This window comes from Corythoichthys intestinalis, chromosome 15 (genome assembly GCF_030265065.1).
Source record: "Corythoichthys intestinalis isolate RoL2023-P3 chromosome 15, ASM3026506v1, whole genome shotgun sequence".
In the NCBI taxonomy this organism is placed as follows: domain Eukaryota; kingdom Metazoa; phylum Chordata; class Actinopteri; order Syngnathiformes; family Syngnathidae; genus Corythoichthys; species Corythoichthys intestinalis.
The window spans coordinates 18,666,185-18,689,857 of record NC_080409.1 but is presented as its reverse complement, the minus strand read 5'-3'; the positions used below and the strand labels follow the sequence as shown (position 1 = coordinate 18,689,857).

General features: G+C 39.5%; 1 protein-coding gene across 3 annotated transcripts in view; it reads left to right on the top strand.

Moving 5' to 3' along the window:
- The window catches only part of LOC130930977 (connector enhancer of kinase suppressor of ras 3-like), an 81,714-nt gene that overhangs the window by 45,242 nt on the left and 12,799 nt on the right, over positions 1–23,673 (top strand). Inside the window, exons 5-15 of one of the 3 annotated variants that reach the window (XM_057859368.1) lie at positions 5,871–5,912; positions 6,782–6,901; positions 6,973–7,032; positions 7,486–7,554; positions 7,674–7,820; positions 12,019–12,143; positions 15,712–15,899; positions 16,664–16,750; positions 17,047–17,300; positions 19,803–19,840; positions 21,586–21,628. In XM_057859368.1, coding sequence (XP_057715351.1) covers positions 5,871–5,912; positions 6,782–6,901; positions 6,973–7,032; positions 7,486–7,554; positions 7,674–7,820; positions 12,019–12,143; positions 15,712–15,899; positions 16,664–16,750; positions 17,047–17,300; positions 19,803–19,840; positions 21,586–21,628 — 1,173 coding nt within the window. Of the gene's footprint in view, positions 1–5,870; positions 5,913–6,781; positions 6,902–6,972; positions 7,033–7,485; positions 7,555–7,673; positions 7,821–12,018; positions 12,144–15,711; positions 15,900–16,663; positions 16,751–17,046; positions 18,262–19,802; positions 19,841–21,585; positions 21,629–23,673 lie in introns of those variants that run through there. The other 2 variants (XR_009067149.1, XM_057859369.1) reach the window with 2 other exon arrangements.

Sequence of the window (23,673 nt, the reverse complement as noted above, 5' to 3'; positions counted from 1 at the left end):
AAGCGTTGACAGATGGATTTCACCTGTGTGTTGATGGATGGCCTTCTTTGCGGTAGCCCCTCTCCGTAAGAGAGTTTTGAAAACAAGCAGCCCCTACCCAACCACACCCACACATGCACACCCCAGCAGGGTGGCAGGGTGAACCACTCTCCTGAACACCGTTCCATTTGACCACGACAGACACAGTTGTCAGGGGAGGCTGTTTCCTCAGCTGTGTGTGGTTCTGCCATAGCCATAGTCAAATCTTGAATACAAATATAGAACAAAAGTAAAAAGTTGGCAAGATGTCCCTTGCAGTGTAATGCATTTTCTGGTTCTTTATTTGAATATTGGCTCAGATTCCTGTATGATAAAACTGCATATATGTGTATATATCAGGGGTCGCGTTAACCGAATATTTTCCGTCGTTGACCGGTTTTTTAAAACGGTGATGGAAAAAACTGAAGTCCATCCGTCATTTTGACAGGTTGCAATTCACACCCCAGACCACAGGATGGCAAGTGAGCATATTAATAAGCTATTGTCTCTCTTGATGCATGACGACGCTGGCCTTACTCGGAAAAATGTCCGAACTAGCATTCAGGTGTAGCAAACAAGGAAACGTTAGGAAGCTTTGGAGAGCATTGTCTAAGGCTACGTTCATTCTACAGGTCTTAATGCACGAATCCAATTTTTTCGTGTTTTTCCGACTCGAGTCAGGCATTAACTTGACGGTCTGAACAGGACAAGTCGCATAGAAGTGGACCATTTCAAATCCGATCTGGGTCATTTTTTTATGTGGTTCAAATCCGATCTGGGCCACATTTTTCCAGACTGTCGCGGCGGTCTGTACCGTCCAGTGTCCCAAATCCGATTTCATTTGTGCGTTATTAGCGCCTAGCTTGCAGTGAACACGGCTTTTGGGGAAGGGCCGGGCTTGACAACAGTCATAAAAAAATAAAAATGGGTTGAGGATAAGCATGAGAATGATCGGTTTTCTCTCTGCTCTATGTGAGCTATATTTCAACATTTCCTACACGGCCGAGAGTCGGGAGGGGGGTCTGGCTGCAGCCCGTATTGGAGAGTCAGGGCAAACTGCCCGTATGTGTGTGTGACATGCACGGACAGTGCGTGCATGCTATCGATCCATATAAACTGTGAATATAAGCCTAAACGGGGATTATTTATGTCTGTTATTTGTGTCCTCCTTTTGAAAAGCAAAATATGATAGCCCTGGAATGACGGATGACTTGTCATTTGTTTTGATGCTTCTGCGCACCGGCGCGTGTCGGACTGCGAATTAGAGCGCATGCGTAATACTTGAATGGTCTCAATGGACTGGTCTCAATGGACAAAGGCAGTCTGAATGGGCACGCCAAAAAAACGGATATGACAAAAAAATCGGATTTGTGCATTAAGACCTGTAGTATGAACATAGCCTAATTGAATGAGCAGGGACAAACAGCTTGGAGTCAGAAGTACGTGCGCTATTCTCAAACCTGAACGCACCCCGAGTCTTGGATGACAAATCAACAGAGCAGAGAGTAGACACAACATGGCTGGTAGTTTCTTCAATTTATTCAGAGTTGAGTAAGTAACGCACCACTTTTGACCAACACTGCTATTGAATACGTCATTATTATCATTTTAAAAATTTAAGTGACGGGTAAAAATAGATTATGACCGGATTTTTATGACCCTGTCAGTCAAAACGACAGACAATGAAAAAGTCTAGCGCAACCTCTGATATGTGTAGATATATATATATATATATATATACACACACAGACAGTGGGGAGAACAAGTATTTGATGTACTGCCAATGGGAAAACCCATTGACAGTGTATCAAATACTTGTTCTCCCCACGGTGTATACATATATATATATATATATATATATATATATATATATATATATATATATACATATACATATACAGTGGGGCAAATAAGTATTTAGTCAACCACTAATTGTGCAAGTTCTCCCACTTGAAAATATTACAGAGGCCTGTAAGTGTCAACATGGTTAAACCTCAACCATGAGAGACAGAATGTGGAAAAAAAAACAGAAAATCACATTGTTTGATTTTTAAATAATTTATTTGCAAATCGTGGTGGAAAATAAATATTCAGTCAATACCAAAAGTTCATCTCAATACTTTGTTATGTACCCTTTGTTGGCAATAACTGAGGCCAAACGTTTTCTGTAACTCTTCACAAGCTTTTTACACACTGTTGCTGGTATTTTGGCCCATTCCTCCATGCAGACTAGGCCACTCCAGGACCTTCAAATGGTTCTTACGAAGCCACTCCTTTGTTGCCCTGGCTGTGTGTTTGTGATCATTGTCATGCTGAAAGACCCAGCCACGTCTCATCTTCAATGCCCTTGCTGATGGAAGGAGATTTTCACTCAGAATCTCTCGATACATGGCCCCATTCATTCTTTCCCTTACACAGATCCGTCGTCCTGGTCCCTTTGCAGAAAAACAGCCCCAAAACATGATGTTTCCATCCCCATGCTTCACAGTGGTAATGGTGTTCTCCGGATGCAATTCAGTATTCTTTCTCCTCCAAACACGAGAACCTGTGTTTCTACCACTAAGTTCTAGTTTGGGTTCATCTGACCATAACACATTCTCCCAGTCCTCTTCTGAATCATCCAAATGCTCTCTAGTGAACCGTAGACGGGCCTGGACGTTTACTTTCTTCAGCAGGGGGACACGTCTGGCAGTGCAGGATTTGAGTCCCTGGCGGCGCATTGTGTTACTGATTGTAGCCTTTGTTACTGTGGTCCCAGCTTTCTGTAGGTCATTCAGTAGGTCCCCCCGTGTGGTTCTGGGATTTTTTCTCACCGTTCTTGTTATCATTTTGACGCCACGGGGGAAGATCTTGCATGGAGCCCCAGATCCAGGGAGACTATCAGTGGCCTTGTATGGCTTCCATTTTGTAATAATTGCTCTCACAGTTGATTTCTTTACACCAAGCACTTTACCTATTGCAGATTCAGTCTTCCCAGCCTGGTGCAGGTCTACAATTTTGTGTCTAGTGTCCTTCGACAGCTCTTTGGTCTTGGTCATAGTGGAGTTTGGAGTGTGACTGACTGAGATTGTGGACAGGTGTGTTTTAATACCGATAATGAGTTAAAACAGGTGCCATTAATACAGGTAACGAGTGGAGCCTCGTTAGACCTTGTTAGAAGAAGTTAGACCTCTTTGACAGCCAGAAATCTTTCTTGTTTGTAGGTGACCAAAAACTTATTTTCCACTCTAATTTGGAAATAAATTATTTAAAAATCAATCAATGTGATTTTTTTTTTCCACATTCTGTCTCTCATGGTTGAGGTTTACCCATGTTGACAATTACAGGCCTCTCTAATCTTTTCAAGTAGGAGAACTTGCACAATTGCTGGTTGACTAAATACTTATTTGCCCCACTGTATGTGTGTATGTGTATACATACCGTTCAAAAGTTTGGGGTCTAAGCGACCCCAAACGTTTGAACTGTAATGTGTCACATGGGATTTTTAATCACGTACACTCCGGTTCAAAAGTTTGGGGTCGCTTAGACCCCAAACCTTTGAACGATCGTATGTATATACTGTATATAAATACTAGTATATCCAGGGGTGCACATAATTTTTTTGCCCAGGTTCTCAGAGGAGGACCTGGAGATGTGACTTGGTCCTCATTGAGCTTGAGAGCCGACCCGCCTGATGCGATAAATTTATGACAAGCTTGACTTAGAGCCAATTAACTTTAATTAATTATATTAACAATAAATGCTTGATTAACATCAACTGGCACAACAAAATTGCCATTACTTTGAAGTGAAATGTAAAGAAATAAAAAGCACCAATTCAAAACAAAGGGCATTATGCGGCTCCCACATTAACTCCAAGCCTTTTTAAAAGTGGGATGACCTCCTCATAAGACCTCATTGAACGTGCATGTTTAGCTTTGTAAAATGCGAGCAAAAACACGTTTGTCAGTGCATGTCGCTGGTCATTACCTTTATTCCGCCCTATTCCGCCACTTGTCCATAGGGCGAGTGGGGTCCTGTTTGACATCGATAGTTTGCTTAATTGCCACATGCTCTGTTTTTTTCGTGCTTTTCAAAGTTTGGATGGCTGAAATTCTTTGACCCTACATAAAATGCGCTGCTCTTATCGGCGACATTGGGATTCTCACGGCACATTTTGTACCGCATTTCCGTGCGAGCATCCTTTGCTTCTAGCCATGGTACCTCCTGTAGCCACTTTTCAGCAAAAGTCCTTTTTTTCGGTAGCTCCGGTGACGTTTCTGTCGTCTGTCTTTTGACGGGGGTGGGGGAACACGGAAGTAATTACTCAATGTGGCCTGCCTCTACGACATTTTGAGAAGTTATTTTCTCGTGTCCGCCGCAAATACAGTGGTCAGCCATCGGTACGCAAAAGCGTACGGAAGCCGTTGAGGGCCAGCGCGTTTGTCTACGTCCAGTACTCATGCGCGCATGCGGACCACTTATGTGCACCCCTGAGTATATCGCATTGGGCGAAAATCAAGGGCGTAGGTTTGCATAGGGACGTGTCACACTCGCAACTTTTCAGGATGCTCAAATTGTCCCTACTACCTTTTAAGCAACATTATATGCATGATATAATGAGTTCAGTTATATCTGTCATTTAGATTGTCTTCCCATGTGTTATAAGGATAGAATTGACCCTTATTATTAAGTGAATTATTTTCATGACGTTCAGACTTACATTTACCCCTTTTTACTTAATGAATGTGTTGGTCCATTTTTTTCCCATCAAACACACGTTTAATTGGTTGATGACTTGCACTGCATATATTTATTTAAAATGTATTTATTTTCTACATTATTTATTTTAAAATATATTTTTTGCAGCCTATGCAGACTTTTTTTTTTTTTTTCAAATAATCATACATTTGTCATAATCACGGTAAAACATATTTTTTGTTGAGTTTAGCTGTGCTCGCGGACAAAAGCAGTAGTGTTTTACTTGAAGGAAGGTTCCATTTTTTACTTTTGTAATACCCTAAGAAGTTTTTTTTTCCAGTTATAGCTAATTTATTTAGACATTGTTGAGTGGTCTTAAGACAAATGTTTATTTTTTGCATTCCCGGATAGTTAAGAGATTATTACGTTTTTTTTGTTTGTTTTTGTATGTTAATATAATTTAGGTTATGTTCAAATTTTGCATTTTAGTTCATTTGCTAATAAAATCCCTAAACTTATTCTGTAAATTTTCAAAATGTTTTTTTGTTGTTGTTGTTGTTGTAGTTTTTAAACAAAGGTTTCAGTCCAACGGTGTGTCACCTGAACCAATATGCATGGAAGTTAGTAAAAGTCAATACAGATTTATTTTGCATTGATCATTTAGCCTATCATTTAATCAGGTTCATATTTGTGAGAAATGTAGCCCTGACCTATGGGCAAAAAGTGTACGGTAGATGCAGTTTATGCTGTTATATCGTCCCTACCAATGTTGCGATCAAACCTACACCTTTGGAGAAAATAGTTTTACTTTTTACTTGTAAATTTTAAAGCAAAAACTTTTGTACTTGAGTAAAAAATGTTTCTTAGTTACTTGTACTCCCATTTTGCACTTGCTATGGACAGCTCGTCACACTGGCCTGACGCTAGTGTAAAACGGCCTTTACACACAAACAACGACCCAAACAGGACTGCTCATTGCTGCTGGCAAGAATCGATTATCAAATTTGTTCGTTGGCAGCTAATTTCATTGAGTTGTTGCAGCCTTTGTTCGTATAGCGGTATTCACTTCCTCCCTCTTCTACACCTGGAATGGAGATTACTTTATATTAATGGGTCTTCTGCTAATTACTCAGAATCCTAATATGCATGTCATTGCTTGTTATGTGTAACAGGACTGCTGTGTTTATGAGATGGAAGAAAAGATCCTAGAAGTTGTAAGTATTCTAGATGTCTCTCTCGTGCTTTAAACTAAAATGTAAAATATAGAAGAGCCACAAGTTTCTTTAATAGTCTGTTTCAATTGCATGGCATCATCTGAATACCAAGTTAATTGTTCTTACTGGATAGTGACGGGTATACGGCATCACCATTAGCGCAGCTGCAACGATACATTCAGTAGTGCTCTGTACAACTGATACTTCGATCAGCTGGGTTCTAAATTCCCACGCATTGCGCTATGACATGCAAAAACAAACAAAACAAAAAAAAGCAACATTGTTTTTCATAAAAAATCTGGAACGTAAGTGAAGAATCAACGCTGTAGCATAAAATGAGTGAGTGTGTATATATACACTACCCTTCAAAAGTTTGGGATCTAAGCGACCCCACAATTAAAAATCCCATATGATAACCTACGTTTCAAAAGTTTGGGACCCCAAAGTGTATCTAATATAGGTACATATTTATATACTGTATATAGGTGTTTGTGCAAGTGCGTGTGTGTGTAGTCTCGCTCTAAACAATTTTTAAAAGTTGAGAACCCAGCTGATCACAGTCTTTCAGTCCTGTAGCAAAGTGATCTCTCAAGCATCAATGTAAAGGCCCATCCAATGAAGAAAAATTGAAAACAAAAACATTCCCGATGTTACTTTGAATCCTCTTATTTCACACATTGAATTGATTTATTTAGTACTCAAAAAAATGGACTTGCATTGACACATACAACTGGTCAAACGCTGCTTTACTCACCAAACAGGACATTGGTGTATCTCAAGTGTGCACTCACATATCTGTGCTTTGTAGTAGTTAATTAATTAACAATGTTTTTAATTCATTTGATGTATTTTGTTTGTTACCTTTCCAGTCCAAGATTTTGAACAACATATGTGATCAGACTGTAAGAACCACCTCTGACCCCCTAATGAGCCAGTCTGCCTGCTTGGAGGAAGTTCAGATGACCAATATCAAACCGGGTGAAGGACTGGTAAGGAATACTTCCTCTGTCTTCATGAAAGTAATTTTCCACAATATTTACATTTTTGTCTTTCCTTTTAGGGAATGTATATTAAGTCAACATATGATGGGTTACATGTCATTACTGGAACCACAGAACATGTAGGTATTAACACAACACCTTGCACTTCTCTCTCACCCTTCTTTTCATCTTCACATCTCCAGTAATAAAAGTAAACTGGTTGGGAGTTTCTAACAGTCCAAGGTTTCAAAGGTTGTTTATTTCTGCACGTCCACAAACAGTTGCTTCAAAAGTCCCACCTTTGTTGACAATGAGACAGGCAGTGACTAATGCACCAGTATCACTGTCATAGATAGATTGTTTTGCTTCTGGTCTTTTTGTGAATCACTATCTGAATCATCAACAAGAGTCATGTTGCATGTTTTCACATGATTTGTTTGTATTTAGACCAAATATTGATTTGATTTAATATAAATGGGGTTTAAACGTACAGTGCATGATCCGAACTAAGATACCATATAATACTTCTGATTAAAAGCCCCTCCTCCCCTAAAAAAAGAGCCGCAAAAGAACCCTTTGTGTGTTTTATTCAGTCTCCTGCCGACCTGACCAGAAAGATCCACGCTGGTGATGAAGTGATTCAGGTCAATCAACAAACAGTGGTAAGAATGTTATTAGAGATTGTTTCATGTACTCATACTGTATTTTAGCAACATACCTACAGTACGTTATTGTCAGCATATGTCAGTGAGCCAGTATATGTTCTATTACTGTAATCAAGGTGGGTTGGCAGTTGAAAAACCTGGTGTTCAAACTAAGGGAGGATCCCAAAGGTGTGTTCCTCCTCTTAAAGAAGCGTCCCACAGGAACAACGGGTTTTACCCCCGCCCCTCTCAAGAACATGCGGTGGAAGCCTCCTGTACCTCAGGTACATATACACGTCCTTCTGTGCATGTCAAGTCATTATCCATGAATCGTAAGGTTTTTACAGCTAAAAGCAGCAAGTCCAGACAAGTCTCAAAGCTGTTCTCTAAAACAGTTAATTGATCTAGTTTTCCATCCTAAATGACATTGTCCCATGATTCTGTGTTGGAGATAAAGCAGCCATGCTTTAGTGTAGGAGTCTCTTTAGATTGTATCTGGTTGATTGGAAACAAATGGCCAGGATGTTGCTGTTGTTGTTTATGATGCAAACTAACAGTGATCCATGGCAAGCCGAGACACACAAATACACAAATGTTTTTCAGCGTCAGTGTGCTTTTTCTTTATGAGTTAGATGCATTTACAGGCATTTCCACATTTTGGGTGGCCTTACACTACATGAAAATCACGGGGCCTGAGTCTAAGTCAGGGACGATTATAAGACAGGAATCTCTTGTAAGCATTCAAAGCACCGATATGATGCCTGCTGATTTATTGGCAGAGCAATCAGGACCGCTTGACGCCACCCCAGTTACTATGAAAAATGATATTTATCTTAATCAGGCTACCTTTTGAGCAGCGCCGTGGGTGACCGGGTAAAAGAAAGCTTCTAATTGGGTGCAATGCGCAGGGACTGTCGATGCTGCTGACATTGTTTATATGTACATGCTGAAGGAGTTATTCCATGACGCGAAGGTCGTTCCGAGCATTCCGCTTAAAGACCAAATGTGAAGTAATTTCATAACATGCCAAATAGGGTCACAATTAAAGTAATTAAACATTGTCCAACAAATAAAGCATGAAAAAATAATTTATGTGTTGTATATTTGACAAAATAATCACGTTTCCGAAGTTCGAGCCTGAAAGGGGACGAACCCGGAAGTGATACATCACACCGAGAACAGCGATGGCACACTCCATACGGCCGCCATACAATGCACTTCAAACAATGATTCAAACAGCGATACAAGCGATAGATCGAGCGCAAGGGAGGAGATCCAAGTTTTTGAAGAGTTGGAGGAAGAAGAGGAGGTTGGAATTTTATGTTGGACATAACATGTATTAGCCAGATGCTAATCAGGATGCAAACAATGTGCCTAGACTACCTGACATGGAATGGAGACGAGACCCATCGAGATTAGAAGATTGGTAAGATATTGGCTGTTATTATTTTCATGATTTGAAGATGCAGGCATTTGCACATCATTTTATGTTTTTGTCTATCTGATGACATTGTTTAAAAAAATAAATAAATAGACTTCATGTTCATTTTGGCAGATCCGGCAGCTCTCGTAAATATAAAATAATAATATAAAAACGTTGCGGGGAAAGAAGGAGATGAGTCGTTGATGGCTTTCCCCACTTTATTGTGGCAACAATAAGAAAACAAAATAATAGCGGACTGCCGCCACATTCGACCACGAAGTTTTGCTTCTCGCTCATCTCCCCCTCGCCTCCTACTACTCACAGCTCTCCAGGCCCAGCGTCTATTAAACGGATCGTGCATAGTGTCTTGTTATGAGCTTTTTGTTGACAAAGGTATCGAACGCACAACGTGCTGACAACTTTGTTTCTTTATTAACACATGGAGCTAACAGTACGAACACAGCTTGAAGCTCTCGGCAGGCTGTGCGGAGCGATAGATAGAGCCTGTGCCTCTCAATCACACTCCCACGTCACGTGACCAAAACAAGAGTAGGCCTGCAGCTATCGATTATTTTAGTAGTCGATTAATCAATGAACTAGTTATTCGAATAATGGAGTAATCGGATAAGGAACATGAAAAATTAAAATACCCGAGCTGAGCCTCAAACGTTATAAAAAAATAAAATAAGAATTTATGTCAAAGAAAAGAACAATTGGCTACTTTACACAGCAAAAGTCTGCTAGCTTAAAAGCTATAAGACGCTTTTTTTTTCTCTCTTAAAAAATGGTTTGGACACATATTCCCACAGAAAATGGCTATATATACCTGTAAACTAAATTACGAATGCATTAGAAAATATTAGCTAAAACAAAAACTTTGCTTATGTTAGTCTTAACATGGACCAGCTGGATTCAGCTATGTGAAATGAGGCAGACAAGAGGGCAGTGTAGCCACCCAAATCAATAAAACTCAATGCAAACACTTTAAAAATAAACCATTACAACCCCACTTTAATTAAACGAATACTCGAGGCACCCAATTTAATTCGAATCTTTTTTTCCTAATCGAATACTTGAGTTAATCGATTAATTGTTGTAGCACTAAACAAGAGTAACGCGTGCACTTAGGGTGCCTCGAAAAACATTATATCAGAATATTACACGCAGTTAGGACATTACAGTATAAAATAGAATAATAATATGCATAAATTCATTTACACAACAAATCCCAAGAATTGCATGTAGTTTTTGAAAATTAATGTCATATGAAAGAGTCGGAGATTTGTTGGTGCACTGAGAAGCTGGACCAACAAATCACACTCCTGACACAAAAAAAAAAAATTAAAAAAAAACTTGAAATTTGCGGCATCTTGGGAGCAAGCAGCCAGGATCAAACGGTATTTCAACATGCCAAAAAGACTGTTGCATTTACTGTCTTTTTTCAAAAAGAAGGAAGATGGTTCAAAACGAGTCAGAAAAGCACAGAGAAAAGAAAGAAAAAAAGGAAAGTCCCACAGCATGGCAAGTGGGAATTTGAGTTTTGTTTTCAGCACCATTTTCTGCATAATGTAATGTCCGTGACTGTGTGCGGGCCCGTGAAAGGGCCATCGGACAGCAGAGTGGTGACGTAGCGGGAAGTGTGGAAAAGAGTGCGGCGTGAGAGCGAAGTTGGCGGTCGCATGTTGCAGCAGTCCGCTGTTATTTTTGTTATTTGTTATTTAACTGTTGCCACAATAAAGTGAAGGAAGCCATCATTCACTCCTCCCCTTTCTATTTCCCTATTCGGGCTATTACAATATGTTCCGGGACCTGTCCACGTGCCGTCATCCCTGCGCAGTCATATGTACTTTGCGTTCCGGCACCTTAATATTTACAAATTAAGCACTGTTCCACAACAGTTGGCAGCTCTGCTTTGACAAAGTCATCAGTCATCTATCCAAAAATCACACTTACTTTTTTGCAAATCTTTGATCATAAGCAGACCGGTTGAGGACGCAGGCATCTTCGAAGTCTTTGTAGCAGAGAACACGACTCGATGATGGCGTGAAATTCATTCGCTTGGTGCAAACAAGAGATGTCCATTTACGTGCCCTGCTATCCTTCAGCCACTCATACAACTTTTCTTTGGATTGAGAACAATACATCGCCACACACCGCCGTGGCATCTTACCGAGAAGCAATGCAACAATACTGTGTGTACGGCGGACTTCCCTTGCAGTTCTCGGTGTGACGTAATTTCCGAGGATTTCCGAAGATTGTCGAAGAAAAGCATTTTCGTTGTCAAGGGCGTTGCTATGGGTTAAAGAATCTGGAAGGGTTGCGTTAAAAAAAATAACGAAAATATGCTTATAATTGTTTAGCCATTGATATTATTCAAAAACATGGGTGGCCAACCTTAGTTCACATTTGGTCTTTAAATGAAATACTTTCTCCTCGGACGGGCGCAAAGATTGTGACGACAGTGGAGAAACAAAGGGGCAATCCAGGGAGTGGGAGGCTGGCAAGAGTTGTGGCTGATATCATCTCGGAATTTGTTCCAGTTTTATGTAACTGCCGCACATTGAATAAAGCGAGTGAAGAGCATTGCCCACTCCCTTACTGCTCACCCTCTTTTGAGATGATTAGATTTTATTATATTAGGGCCTGGCTCAATCTGGATAGAATCATGTAGTGTGCCGTAACCCTGATTTCTATCCGGCAAGATAATCTGAAATGATTTTCTTGCAGTGTGTCATGCCACCAGATTTCAATGCCCAGGTTATCTTGTAATGTAAGGCCACCTTAAGTTTTCTGAAGCAGATATGAAGACAAAGCTGCTGTTAAAGCAGTAAACAAGAGTCAGAGAATGTTTGAGTCAGAGAATGAGATAAGCATCTTTTGCAAAAAGGCTCTCATCACAAGGGCGACCACTGTCAACATGCCTATAGCGTTTTGTTTTAGCAAGTAGTAAGATATATCAGTGTTGGCCATCACTGTTTATGACTTCTGTAAGACAAACAGACATGCCGTTTGTCCCCTTCCTGGTATGAATGAAGGCTTTGCTGTGTTATATTTTGCAGAACAATTCCTCTTTGATCCGAGCCCAGTCCCCGTGCAACTCGGCTAATGGATCTACCAAAAAGGAGAAACCAGCAATCCTTGATTTTTACATTCCACCACCACCTCAAATGCCATACACTCCAAGGTAAAACTCGATATTACTTTTGTTTTAAAATGTTTGATGCAGGGCTTAGTGCTTAACAGTACAGTGGTATGAAAAAGTATCTGAACCTTTTGGAATTTCTCACATTTCTGCATGAAATCGCCATCAAATGTGATCTGATCTTTGTCAAAATCACACAGATGTAAAAACAGTGTCTGCTTTAACTAAAACCACCCAGACATTTCTAGGTTTTCATATTTTAATGAGGATTGCATGCAAAGAATGACAGAAGGGGAAAAATAAGTAAGTGAAACCACTGCCTAAGCAGACATGTCCAAAGTCCGACCCGGGGGCCAAATGCGGCCCGTGGTCAAATTTCATCCGGCCCCCAGCCTCTGTCATAAAATCACTAAAGTCTGGCCCACACACAGACTTAATAAATTGGTCAACAGTACGGCTACCAGCATATGAAGTATCTAACACACTAAATGCTGCTCATTTACCCACTAAAAGGCAGCAGCACTCTAAGCAACATTACCCCATGTGACCCTTTACTCCCAATTTTCTAAAATGGCGACAATCACCAAAAAAAAAAAAAGAAAGTTGACTGTGACGGCCGACGCTTCTAGGTGGAAATTGGACTATTTGTTCACTAAAATACGAAACAACTGTCTGCCTCATTTGCAGAGAGACGGTCGCTGTTTTTAAAGAGTTCACTGTGAGGCGATATTACGAAACAAGACACGCTGACATGTACGACAAGATTACAGAGAAGATACGTAGCGAGAAATTGAAGCAACTTGAAGCTAGTTTAATTTCACAGCAGCAGTATTTCACAAGAGCCCGAGAGTCGAAAGAGAACACCACAAAGGCTAGTTGCGAGATTGTTGAAAATATTTTAAAAAATAATAAGGCAAATGTGACACACAGAATGGCTTGCTAAAATTTGCTTAAATATATTGTTCCATGTAAAGGACGTCAGCCAAGGTTGGCCCCCCACATTTTTACCACACCAAATCTGGCCCCCTTTGCAAAAAGTTTGGACACCCCTAGCCTAAGGAGACTTAAAGAGCAATTGAAACCAATTTTTACCCAACAATTTAAGTCAGGTGTGTGCCCAATCACTGATGAGAGGTTTAAAGCTGCCCTGCTCACTATAAAACACACACCTAGTAAGAATTGTCTTGATAAGCATTGTCTGATGTGCATCATTGTTCGGTTAAAAGAGCTGTCTGAAGACCTGTGATCAAGGATTGTTGATTTGTATAATGCTGGGAAAGGATGCAAAACCATCTCTAAAAGTCTGGATGATCATCATTCATCAGTCCGAGAAGTTGTCTACAAATGGATAGAGTTTGGCACTGTTGCTTCCCTCCCAAGGAGTGGTCATCCACCAAAGATGAGGCCAAGAGTTCAGCGCAGAATACTCAGAGAGGTAAAAAAGAACCCTAAAGTGTCTCCTAAAGACTTACAGAAGTCACTGGCACAATCCAATTGCTCTGTGCACACATCAACTATATGTAAAGCTAAGGCCAAGAATGGTGTACATGGGAGGACTTCACAGAGGAAGCTACTGCTGTCTTGAAAAAAAAAAGCATTGTGGCATTACCTGAAGACAGCGATTCATGCCAGACATCCCAGGAATCAGCAGTTTTGTAGAGAAGAATGGGCCAAGATTAGTCTTGATCAATGTGCCAGACTGAGGAAGTGTCTGGTTATTGCTGCCAAAGGGGGGGTAACAAAATATTAAATGTAATGGTTCATTTACCTATTTTTCCCCCTTCTGTCATTGTTTGCATACTGTCCTCATTAAGATATGAAAACCTATATTTTTTTGGGTGACTTTAGTTAAAGCAGACAGTTTTTTTTCCCATCTGTGTGATTTTGACAAAGAGCAGCTCACATTTGATGGTAATTTTATGCAGAAATTTGAGAAATTACAAAAGGTTCAGATAATTTTTCATACCACTGTAGCTCATAGCTGTCTTGCATCAAGGAGGATTGATTCAGGAAGTTTCCTCAACTCTAGGTTAAAGGAATTGACAATACCTAGAATGTTAATCAGAGAATCTAAATATGCAAATAGCGAATTTCTTAAAATTATAATAATAATTAACGATGATAATAACACAGAAAATGACACAGCTTGCGAGCGCAACCATTGTGTGACAAATGTCACGTCATGCATGCTACATGCGTAAAGCAAATAAATGCTGATAAGAAGTAGCTAAGAAAATAAGCACACTATATTTTCAGTATTTGTGCAATATGTCTCTGCCCTTTTTTCAACTGAGACTCTGACAAAAGCTGCTTCTCTTCCTTGGTCCATTGCATAGGCCAGGGGTTTCCAACCTATTCCACAGAAGCCCACTGTGGGTGCAGGATTTCATTCCGACGAGACACTTTTTCACCAAACTGGTGTTTTACAAGTGCAATCAGTTAATTGCAGTTTAAGTATAAACCTCATTGGTTCAACTATCTGTGCTGGATCGGCAGGAGCAAAAATCACGACCCAGAGTGGGCCTTTGAGGTCCGGGTTGGAGATCACTGGCATAGGCCATTGACAACGCATAGCACATTGGGTAGCCACTGCATGATGAGTAGGTGGGACAATCTGAGATAAACGGATTTTATAGGCTAAAATAGTGCTGGCGTGTAATAATGTCTGACATTGGCTATTTTTGCTGACTTCCGGAAATATTGGTCATCATTGACATTTTTCTTCACTATTACTCATCATCTTTTCAGTATATGAAAAAGAATTATGTCCTCTAGACCAGGGGTCCCCAACCTATTCCACAAAGGCCCACTGTGGGTGCAGGATTTCATTCCTACCAAACAAGATGACAACACTTTTTCCCCAATCTGGTGTTTTACAAGTGCAATCAGTTGACTGCAGTCATTGGTTCAACTGTCTCTGCTGGATCGGCTGGAACAAAATCCAGGACCCACAGTCGGCCTTGAGGACTGGGTTGGAGACCCCTGCTCTAGACGTCTTTTGATCAAGGTCTTCTTTTCCACTTTAAGACCCTTTTGTTCGTAATTTCCGTGTGCTTGTGCAGGTTGTTTACAGGCTCTGTTCTTTAGTTTCAAGGTTCAGACACATTCATACTAGGTCAGTCGAACCGTCTAAAGTTGCCCATTTTGAGTCAGACAGTAACTGTGCGTCAGTCACGCGATGGACTTGCTGGGTTTCCCACCTCTCACTAAACTAAGCAAGCTCAAATAGGCTCCAGCTTCACCATGACCCCAAAAGAATCAGTGGGTTGAAATATGGATTGATGATTGATTCTGTAAATTTAGCTATTAAACAGACACAACAAGATGAATGTTGTCAGCTAGTTGCCCTAATAAATTGCTGCTGGCCTGACATTCACCTCCTACAAGACAGTCTGTTCTGCTTTCTTCCAACCCACTCTGCTCCCACAAATCCCACCACCATCCTGATGCAATGACTCTTATCTTCCTCCTCCGGAGAGATGACATGTTCCACATTCATTTAAATTATAAGAGGGACTGAATTTTTACATCATGTCGAGGCCATACACAAATCATGCTTTGTTTTTATGCTGTTAAAATAATCATGCGCTGTTTGTGCTTGTGATTGCAGAGAAGGAAGAACAGACACCTTCTCAAGTTTTAGTAAAAGGTCAAAAGGCTCTGAGTCACCCAACTCCTTCCTGGACCAAGAGAGTAGGAAACGCTGCACCATTGCGGATTATGATAAACTAAGCGTCGGCTGTCCAATCGAAGCCAATGTAATTCAACCCAGAATGAGGGAGCACAAGCCTTCTCGTGGTCTGTATCTTTTCATCATACACATTTCCCATACACCCCGTTAGTTTAACCCTTAATTGGGCTCTCATTGAATTAATTGGCTGTCATTGATGACGCTAGACGTCCAATCCATTTTGACTAGGAGACGCTGAAAATGAATTATCGCCAATGGCACTGAAACATTAGCATTAATTAAATACTATACTAAAACAACTGTAGAGTATTTCTTTTTCTTTCTTTCTTTCTTTCTTTCTTTCTTTCTTTCTTTCTTTCTTTCTTTCTTTCTTTCTTTCTTTCTTTCTTTCTTTCTTTCTTTCTTTCTTTCTTTCTTTCTTTCTTTCTTATTAAAACTAATTGTTTTTTTTTGTTTTTTTATCAACATTTACTTATATTTTTTTTTATTCGTAAAATAGAGTGTTATATGTTATAACTAAAATTTCTCATGTAGACCACAGTATTAACATGTGGTGTACAAGTGTGACCTACATGACTTGAAATTAGATGCCCATGTCGCTAGGTCTTTATGGAGTCAAGTATTTTTTTTTTGTTTTTTTTGTATTGTATTTATTTATTTTTTTAATTTTTTTTTTAATTTAACCAAAAATAGTCACACGGGAAACTACATATTTATATAATTATATAATTTAATTATATATTTTGTTGGTGTGCTAGGATTTCTAATTTAAAATGTTGCCTTCTCAACAAAAGGTAATATATACTGCTTCAAAAGATAATGCAGTAGTTTTTAAATCTGTGGTATTCTTACTAAATCCCTTGTTTTCTAGGTAAGCCCCGGCCACTCTCCATGCCTGTGGATACTTGTGTTGCAATTGTAGATCCCTTTGCTAAGCCATGGACGCAGAACAGGAAAGGTATTAACAGCATTCTTATTTCAATACTCCAGTTTATGAGATTTTTCTTTGTTGTGTGCAGCTGCTTTGTTCTATTTGTGTATTTAGCTGCCATTCCACCGGACAACACATTTCATTTTGTGATAATAAACGTGTTTTTCCATGCAAAAGCTGCTAGCAGTGTAGATTTTACTTATCTCCACCATTGTCCGTCTCTGCTTTGTCTAAACTGTACCACAAAATCGAAGCATGGCTTTATATATGCTGTTGATATTTTACGGAGAAGCGTAGCAAATGTTACTTGTCATTCTGTGAAGGCGAGGACCTCCTGTTCAGATACCTGAGCAACGAGAGGATCCCCACCATCGCCGAGGAAGTGCCGTCGGCATCTCCGCCCACCTACATGTCTACCGGGGAGCATCGGCTTGTCAGAGTGGACCGTGTCCGAGGTAGCCGCTACTACTCCAACTCAGATCTCCACAACAGTGCCACCATCCCCTACCAGGAGGATGTGAAGAAAGGCCCTGTAGCTGCAGTCTCCAAGCGCACAACGGCCGAACGTTCGCTACTGGTCAGTTGGATCACAAGACTTAAACTGTTGACTCACTGATGATCGGCTTCCTGTTTCGGGCTTCCTGTTTCCGTTTCCTTCCTTGGTGCCTTTTGATTTTTTCAAAGTCCAGCTGGTTTTTGGCAGCGGCTTTTGACTCTCTTGCACTCTTGCCAACTATGTTTCCCTGGTGTTGCCTACTACTACCAACTACTACTCATCCACCAACCCTGCTTTGGTAGTACTGTACTTACTACATATCATCACCCCTTTAACACCGACTTCACATAAATCTTGTCTTGGCCTCAAGAGGATCCGTTTGTTTAGGTTAAAACACTTTGCTGGCTGTGTTTGCCAATGTATATATTAAGTTATGTTTGTTGGTCACTTCTTATTTGTGTACTGTTTACATACAGTAGAAAAGTTGTAAATACAGTAATGAACTCAAACATAATTTCCTGGTAATGCATATGTGCATGTTTGTTTGGTTTTAGATTGTTTTTTGATGAGTCAGCTATATAATTTTCCTCTACCAATGGTTGCCTCTTGTGAGCTATGCATATCTTTACAGAGTTTTTGTTTTGTCACATAAATTGAAATTGCTGCCTCGGTTGGTGAAAGAATGTTTTCGTGGCCTTCACTAACACATTTGGTTGACATTTAATTAAGCACAGTACTCACTGACGTATATAGTATAGTCCCCTTTCCGTTTACTCAGCAATTACAGTCAAAAGGCCTGTGCATGCAACCAAGTAACTGTAATAACTGGCCTTTTTAAGCCAGGGTGTTACTGTTGAACCAATCTTGTTGTCCACACAGGTCAAATTACCCTGTGCTAGCTCATACTATGGAACGGCTGCAGATCACATCAAGAAAGTATTGTTTAAAAAGACTGTACTGAGAGGACGTGTTCACTTTTGCTTTACATGACTTTTTGTAAGTTTTGCATAGCTTCATTAAAATGTGTTTTTTTTTCAGTCACCTTTCGTATTGTCTTTATTTTACCAGAGCTCAGTTACTGCTTCAAATTTAACTATACTTTTAACACTTTTTGGTTACATTTGGTTTATTCTATGCTTATTTGACTTGCAGATGTAGATCCTTTTCTGATGACCTTATAGGGTCTCTGAGTTCTCACAACATGTGAATGCAGTACCAAATTGAGAGCTGCCTGCCTTTCTAACCTTTTTGAACCCTGCTATGTTTTTGAAGCATGTGGTGTAATAGGATAGCTAACATCAAGGTACCCTCTCCAAGTGTGTGGGTGTGTGTCACATGATGATGCTCATGAATGCACCTTCCTCTTACATGAACCTTTAAACTCCAGCTGGTGGACCATATGCTCAAAGCAGGTTTAACAAAAGGAGCTCTTATTTCTACACAGTATGTTGTCTTTTTAACATTTAAAGGTGAGCGTAGGATTACAGCACTCGGTGCATTTTGGTCATATTCATTGTTCAAAATTAACTCTCACCCCAGTTTGGGCTCCTGCTGCATGTATTCTCTAATCTCCATCCTCCACTCTATCGGGGATTTATCTCTGCTGGCAATACTAGTTTCTGACTATGTTCAATTATTTGCACCTTGTGAGGGCATAATGTTCGCCGAAATATTAACCACAATCCTTTAACCCAAGAAATTTGCTAACCACAAACTCATTTTATGCCTTCTTACATCATAAATGCCTGCATATTGATTTACTGTATATTTGCAATTGAATTTGAAGTTAGACATATACAGTGTATATAGTTTTTTATTAGGGCTGTCAAAATTATCGCGTTAATGGGCGGTAATTGATTTTTTAAATTAGTCAGGTTAAAATATTTGACGCAATTAACGCACATGCCCCGCTTAGATTAAAATGACAGTAGTGTAATGGCCGCTTGTTACTTGTTACTTGTTTTTTGTTGTTTGGCGCCCTCTGGCGCTTGGGTCCAAATGATTTTATGGGTTTGGGGAGTGAGCATGGTGTAATGACATCAACAATGGCGAGCTACTAGTTTATTTTTTGATTGAAAATTTTACAAATTTTAATAAAACGAAAACATTAAGAGGGGTTTTAATATAAAATTTCTATAACTTGTACTAACATTTATCTTTTAAGAACTACAAGTTTTTCTATCCATGGATCGCTTTAAGAGAATATTAATAATGTTAATGCCATCTTGTTGATTTATTGTTATAATAAACAAATACAGTACTTATGTACCGTATGTTGAATGTATATATTTGTCTTGTGTCTTTTCATTCCAACAATAATATACAGAAAAATATGGCATATTTTATAGATGGTTTGAATTGCGATTAATTACGATTAAGTAATTTTTAAGCTGTGATTAACTCGATTAAAAATTTTAATCATTTGACAGCCCTAATTTTTATACATATTAAAAAGTGTTTTGAATATTAATGCATAACCTAAAATACTTAATCTGGTTATTACAATAAGTGAAACTAGCATTACAACTACCAGTAATTCATTTCAAATGGAACATAAAGCATGAACTTTTTTATGCATCACAGGGACCCGACTGGCACTCTAGCAGAGACTTCCTCAACCGGTGAGTGTGTTTGCCCACTTTCTTAGACACATTAATGCAGCGTTCAGTTGGTAGATCAAATGGCAAAAATAAGAAGAGGGCAAGCCCCATTTTCCTTCATCAGACTAGGTGGCAGCCTGTGGAATTGTTTAAAAACCAACCACAGGATCAGTGGGTGGGCTGCTTTTACCACATGGATTTTAGACAGGTGGTGAAAGCTGTGGGGTGGCAAGTCTGTCAGCATCATTAGAGGTGTTCAAATCATCGGGTAGGAAGTCAAGGTTTTAAATATTGTTATTGTTTAGAAATGCTGGTATGAAGCAGCATCAAGTTTTTCAATTCAACTACTTATCAACATACATTATAGGATTCAATAGAAGAACGTGTCAGTGCCACACAATCTTATGTGGGATAGAACTCATCTTCTGTCTATAGTGAGTCTTGGAAGCACAGAATCCTTCGGTGAGAGATGATGACATCTGAGGCTTACTCTTTCCTCCGGATTTCGTCATCTGTGACCCCTGTCCCTCCTCCACTCTCGGTTGTGGAGCGTGGCGAAGTGTGACTCCCCACATTAATGCCATGATTGATGACTCAAGTCACCAGCCCACTGCTTTGCTTCTATTCTAAGTAGCAAAAACATCGAAGCCAATTTGTCGCCGGCTCCATCACAACACGTGACTCATATTTACAATAAATAGATGGAAGCGGCGCTAATCGGTTGACTCATTACTGTGGAAGTGGGCTGGCGTTTCGGAATACTGTACAAGGCATTGGTGCAAGCCTGAGAATATGATTGACACAGGAGTTAATCAGCTGTCATTATTATTTAGTTATGGTGATGCATAAAAACAAAGTTGTTTTCCACATGACAGAGCATTTAAATGTGATACTGCATTCGTTTTCTTCTTATGTCATCTGTCAGCATCTTTTTGGTTCAGCTACATGAAGGACAAAAAGCACACAAATACATCAATTAAAATATCAATGCCTGAGGGTCACATTTTTTATAACTGTTTGAGGTAGGCAATTTTGTGTTCCCAGGGCACAAACAATATCCACTGAGGAATGCAAGGATACATTTTTTTCTGTATATACTGTAAGAGGTTTTCACTTCCTGTATGGCCAACACTGATGTGGCTAATCTCTCAATTCATAACTCGGCTTTGACTTAAAAAACCGTATATTTTCAATGAATTTGAATGTTTGTCAATATTGCCTTGTATTGCCACTATTCTACAAGCAAAACTATTAATAGTGTGATTGACCATAAACTTTTAAGTGTAGTAATAGGAGTGGGTTGTTTTATTTGCCTACTTCTGCTGGAAAAGCCGAAATGGTGTCGTTATGAAGGAGATGAATCAATTTAAAAACAACAGTCAACGGCAAGAAGGTGAAGGCATAAGGAACTGACAAGCGGAAAAATAAGTTGATGTTTGTGTTGCTTAAAATTGCAGGGTGAGGCCTGTCTGGGGTGCGCTGAGTATTTTCAGCTTTGGAACCCATGTTACTGTGGCAGTTTGCCAAATGCTTTATCAGAACCTCTGGTACCAACCTACCACATTCCATGCCATTGAACATTTTTAATGGAATCAGTCATCATATTCAGTTCGCGCCAGTTTGTAATAGATTGTTGTTTATGAGAAACTCCCAATCAGTTCGTGTTATTATAAGATACCTATACAGTACTTTAAGTGACTTAGCTCAAGTTCAGACATTTCCTACGATGTCCTGCCAATTATAAATTATTCTCTTTGCTCTTGCAGGTATAATCAACCAAATATACGATCCTGGTCCTTCTCTCAAGCTGTAAGTACACTGCCTTTGTCAAATAAAATGACACTTCAAACACACATATTAAAAAGGGGTTTTAAAAAAATCAGTTTTGTATGTAGACATGTCAGTGTGACGAGGGAGTAGGGAATAAGTAAAGAGTCCAAACAGACTTAATATGTGGAGGAAGGCACTCCATTGACCCAATCACATAAAAAAAATAATAAAATGCTAATCTTACATACTTGTGCTCTGAACAAACAAACTTGTGTGTCAAGCTCTTACACAACTGCAGTTGGTGGCTGTAATAATAGTCATCTGATATAAGATCCCTCATGATGGTGGCCGTAGGAGCCCTTCAAAGGAAGCCAAAGTGAGCAGACTACATTGTGATATCATTACCATGCCTGCACCCCTCCCGCATTTACACATTCTCTTGCTCCAGAAGAATAGCCTCTCTGTTAGCCCTTTCAGTCACACACACTCGGTTTCGGGTCAGGAAGGGTGTGGAGTGAGTTGGGGGTGTGGGGTACATTAGATAAGTGCCGTGACACTTCCCAGCATGATTCATGATGGGAGATTGAGTGCTACAATAGTGTGACCAATCAGAGTTCTCAGGAATCCTTTAGTCCTAGTCGAAACTCGGCTGCACACAAATATCCCTTTAAATCATAATTAAGTTGTATGCGGACACTTTCTAATGTTAATGGATGAGAAAACACTGGAATTACAAATGCAAGGAGAAATAAGGAGGAATCTTAAAGTTGTTGTTCTACATAGTTAATTCGAAACCAGCTCTATTTGGGTTCTCACGAAAGGCTTATTTAAGGTGAAGTTAAGTCTAATATAGGATTTGTGATGGCATACGTTTGTGGATCATGGGTGCCTACAAATTAACGGCTGTAAAGTGAAACAATGAGTAGATACGAAAACCTATCTGCTATTTTGGGCCAATTTTTCAATGTGCCTAATGAACTCAAAAGCCAAATTAAATATGCTATTGAGTATTGCATGACTTCCTGATCCATTGATATCAAGGTGATGTACTGAATAGCATGACTGCCTCTCAGTTCCCGAAGTTCTGAATGGGTATTGACTCCATCCAGGGGCGTCACTAGGTTTTAAGAACAGGGGGGCTTAGCCCCCAGGAGTTACATGTAAGTGAACGTAGCGTACAAGCACAAAACTTCACAAACAGCTAAAAAAGACTGATAATTATGCATATATATTTAATCATAGAGGCTAATGCCATGACTTTCGCTCACAACACAGTAATTGTTTGTTCCCATATATTTGTAAATCGCACAGATTACGTTTTGGGCACACATGTAACAAAAATTGCTGTAATTTCAAACCCTGAAAAATAGTACTAATAACTTGAATTTAAGTAATATCTGGGTTAGGCTAATTTGCCTTACACGCACACAAACATATATCCAAATATTATACATATATACACACAGTACAGGCCAAAAGTTTGGACACACCCCATTCAGTGCAACACAAATGAAGGTCCCAACCTCATCGATGAAGCAATAAATTCCTCTAATTAACCCTGAAAAGGCATACCTGTGAAGTCAAAAAGCATTTTAGGTGACTCCTTCTTGAAGCTCATCAAGAGAATGGCAAGAGTGTGCAAAAAAGTAATCGGAGCAAAGGGTGGCTACTTTGACAATACCAAAATATTATACGTTTTCAGTTATTTCACCATTTTTTACTAAGTACATAATTCCACACATGTTCATAGTTTTATTATATTCAGTGAGAAGTTACAATGTAAATAGTCATGAAAATAAAGAAAATACACGATTTAGAAGGTGTGTTCAAACTTTCTGGCAACTTCACAGTAAATATGTCAGCATTTCTTTGTACAGGTATTTTGTTATTAATATAACAACAAATTATTTAGGGGGTCCTAAGAATATCTTAGAGGGGCTGAAGCCCCCCTAAAATAAGCCTAACTACGCCACTGGTTCCATCTTTCCTGTGTGCACTGCCCACATTGCCTCAATATGCGTTTTAGGTTCACTAAAGACCGGACCCTAATTTGTCTGCCAAAGCTATATCCAGTTTTTTTTTCT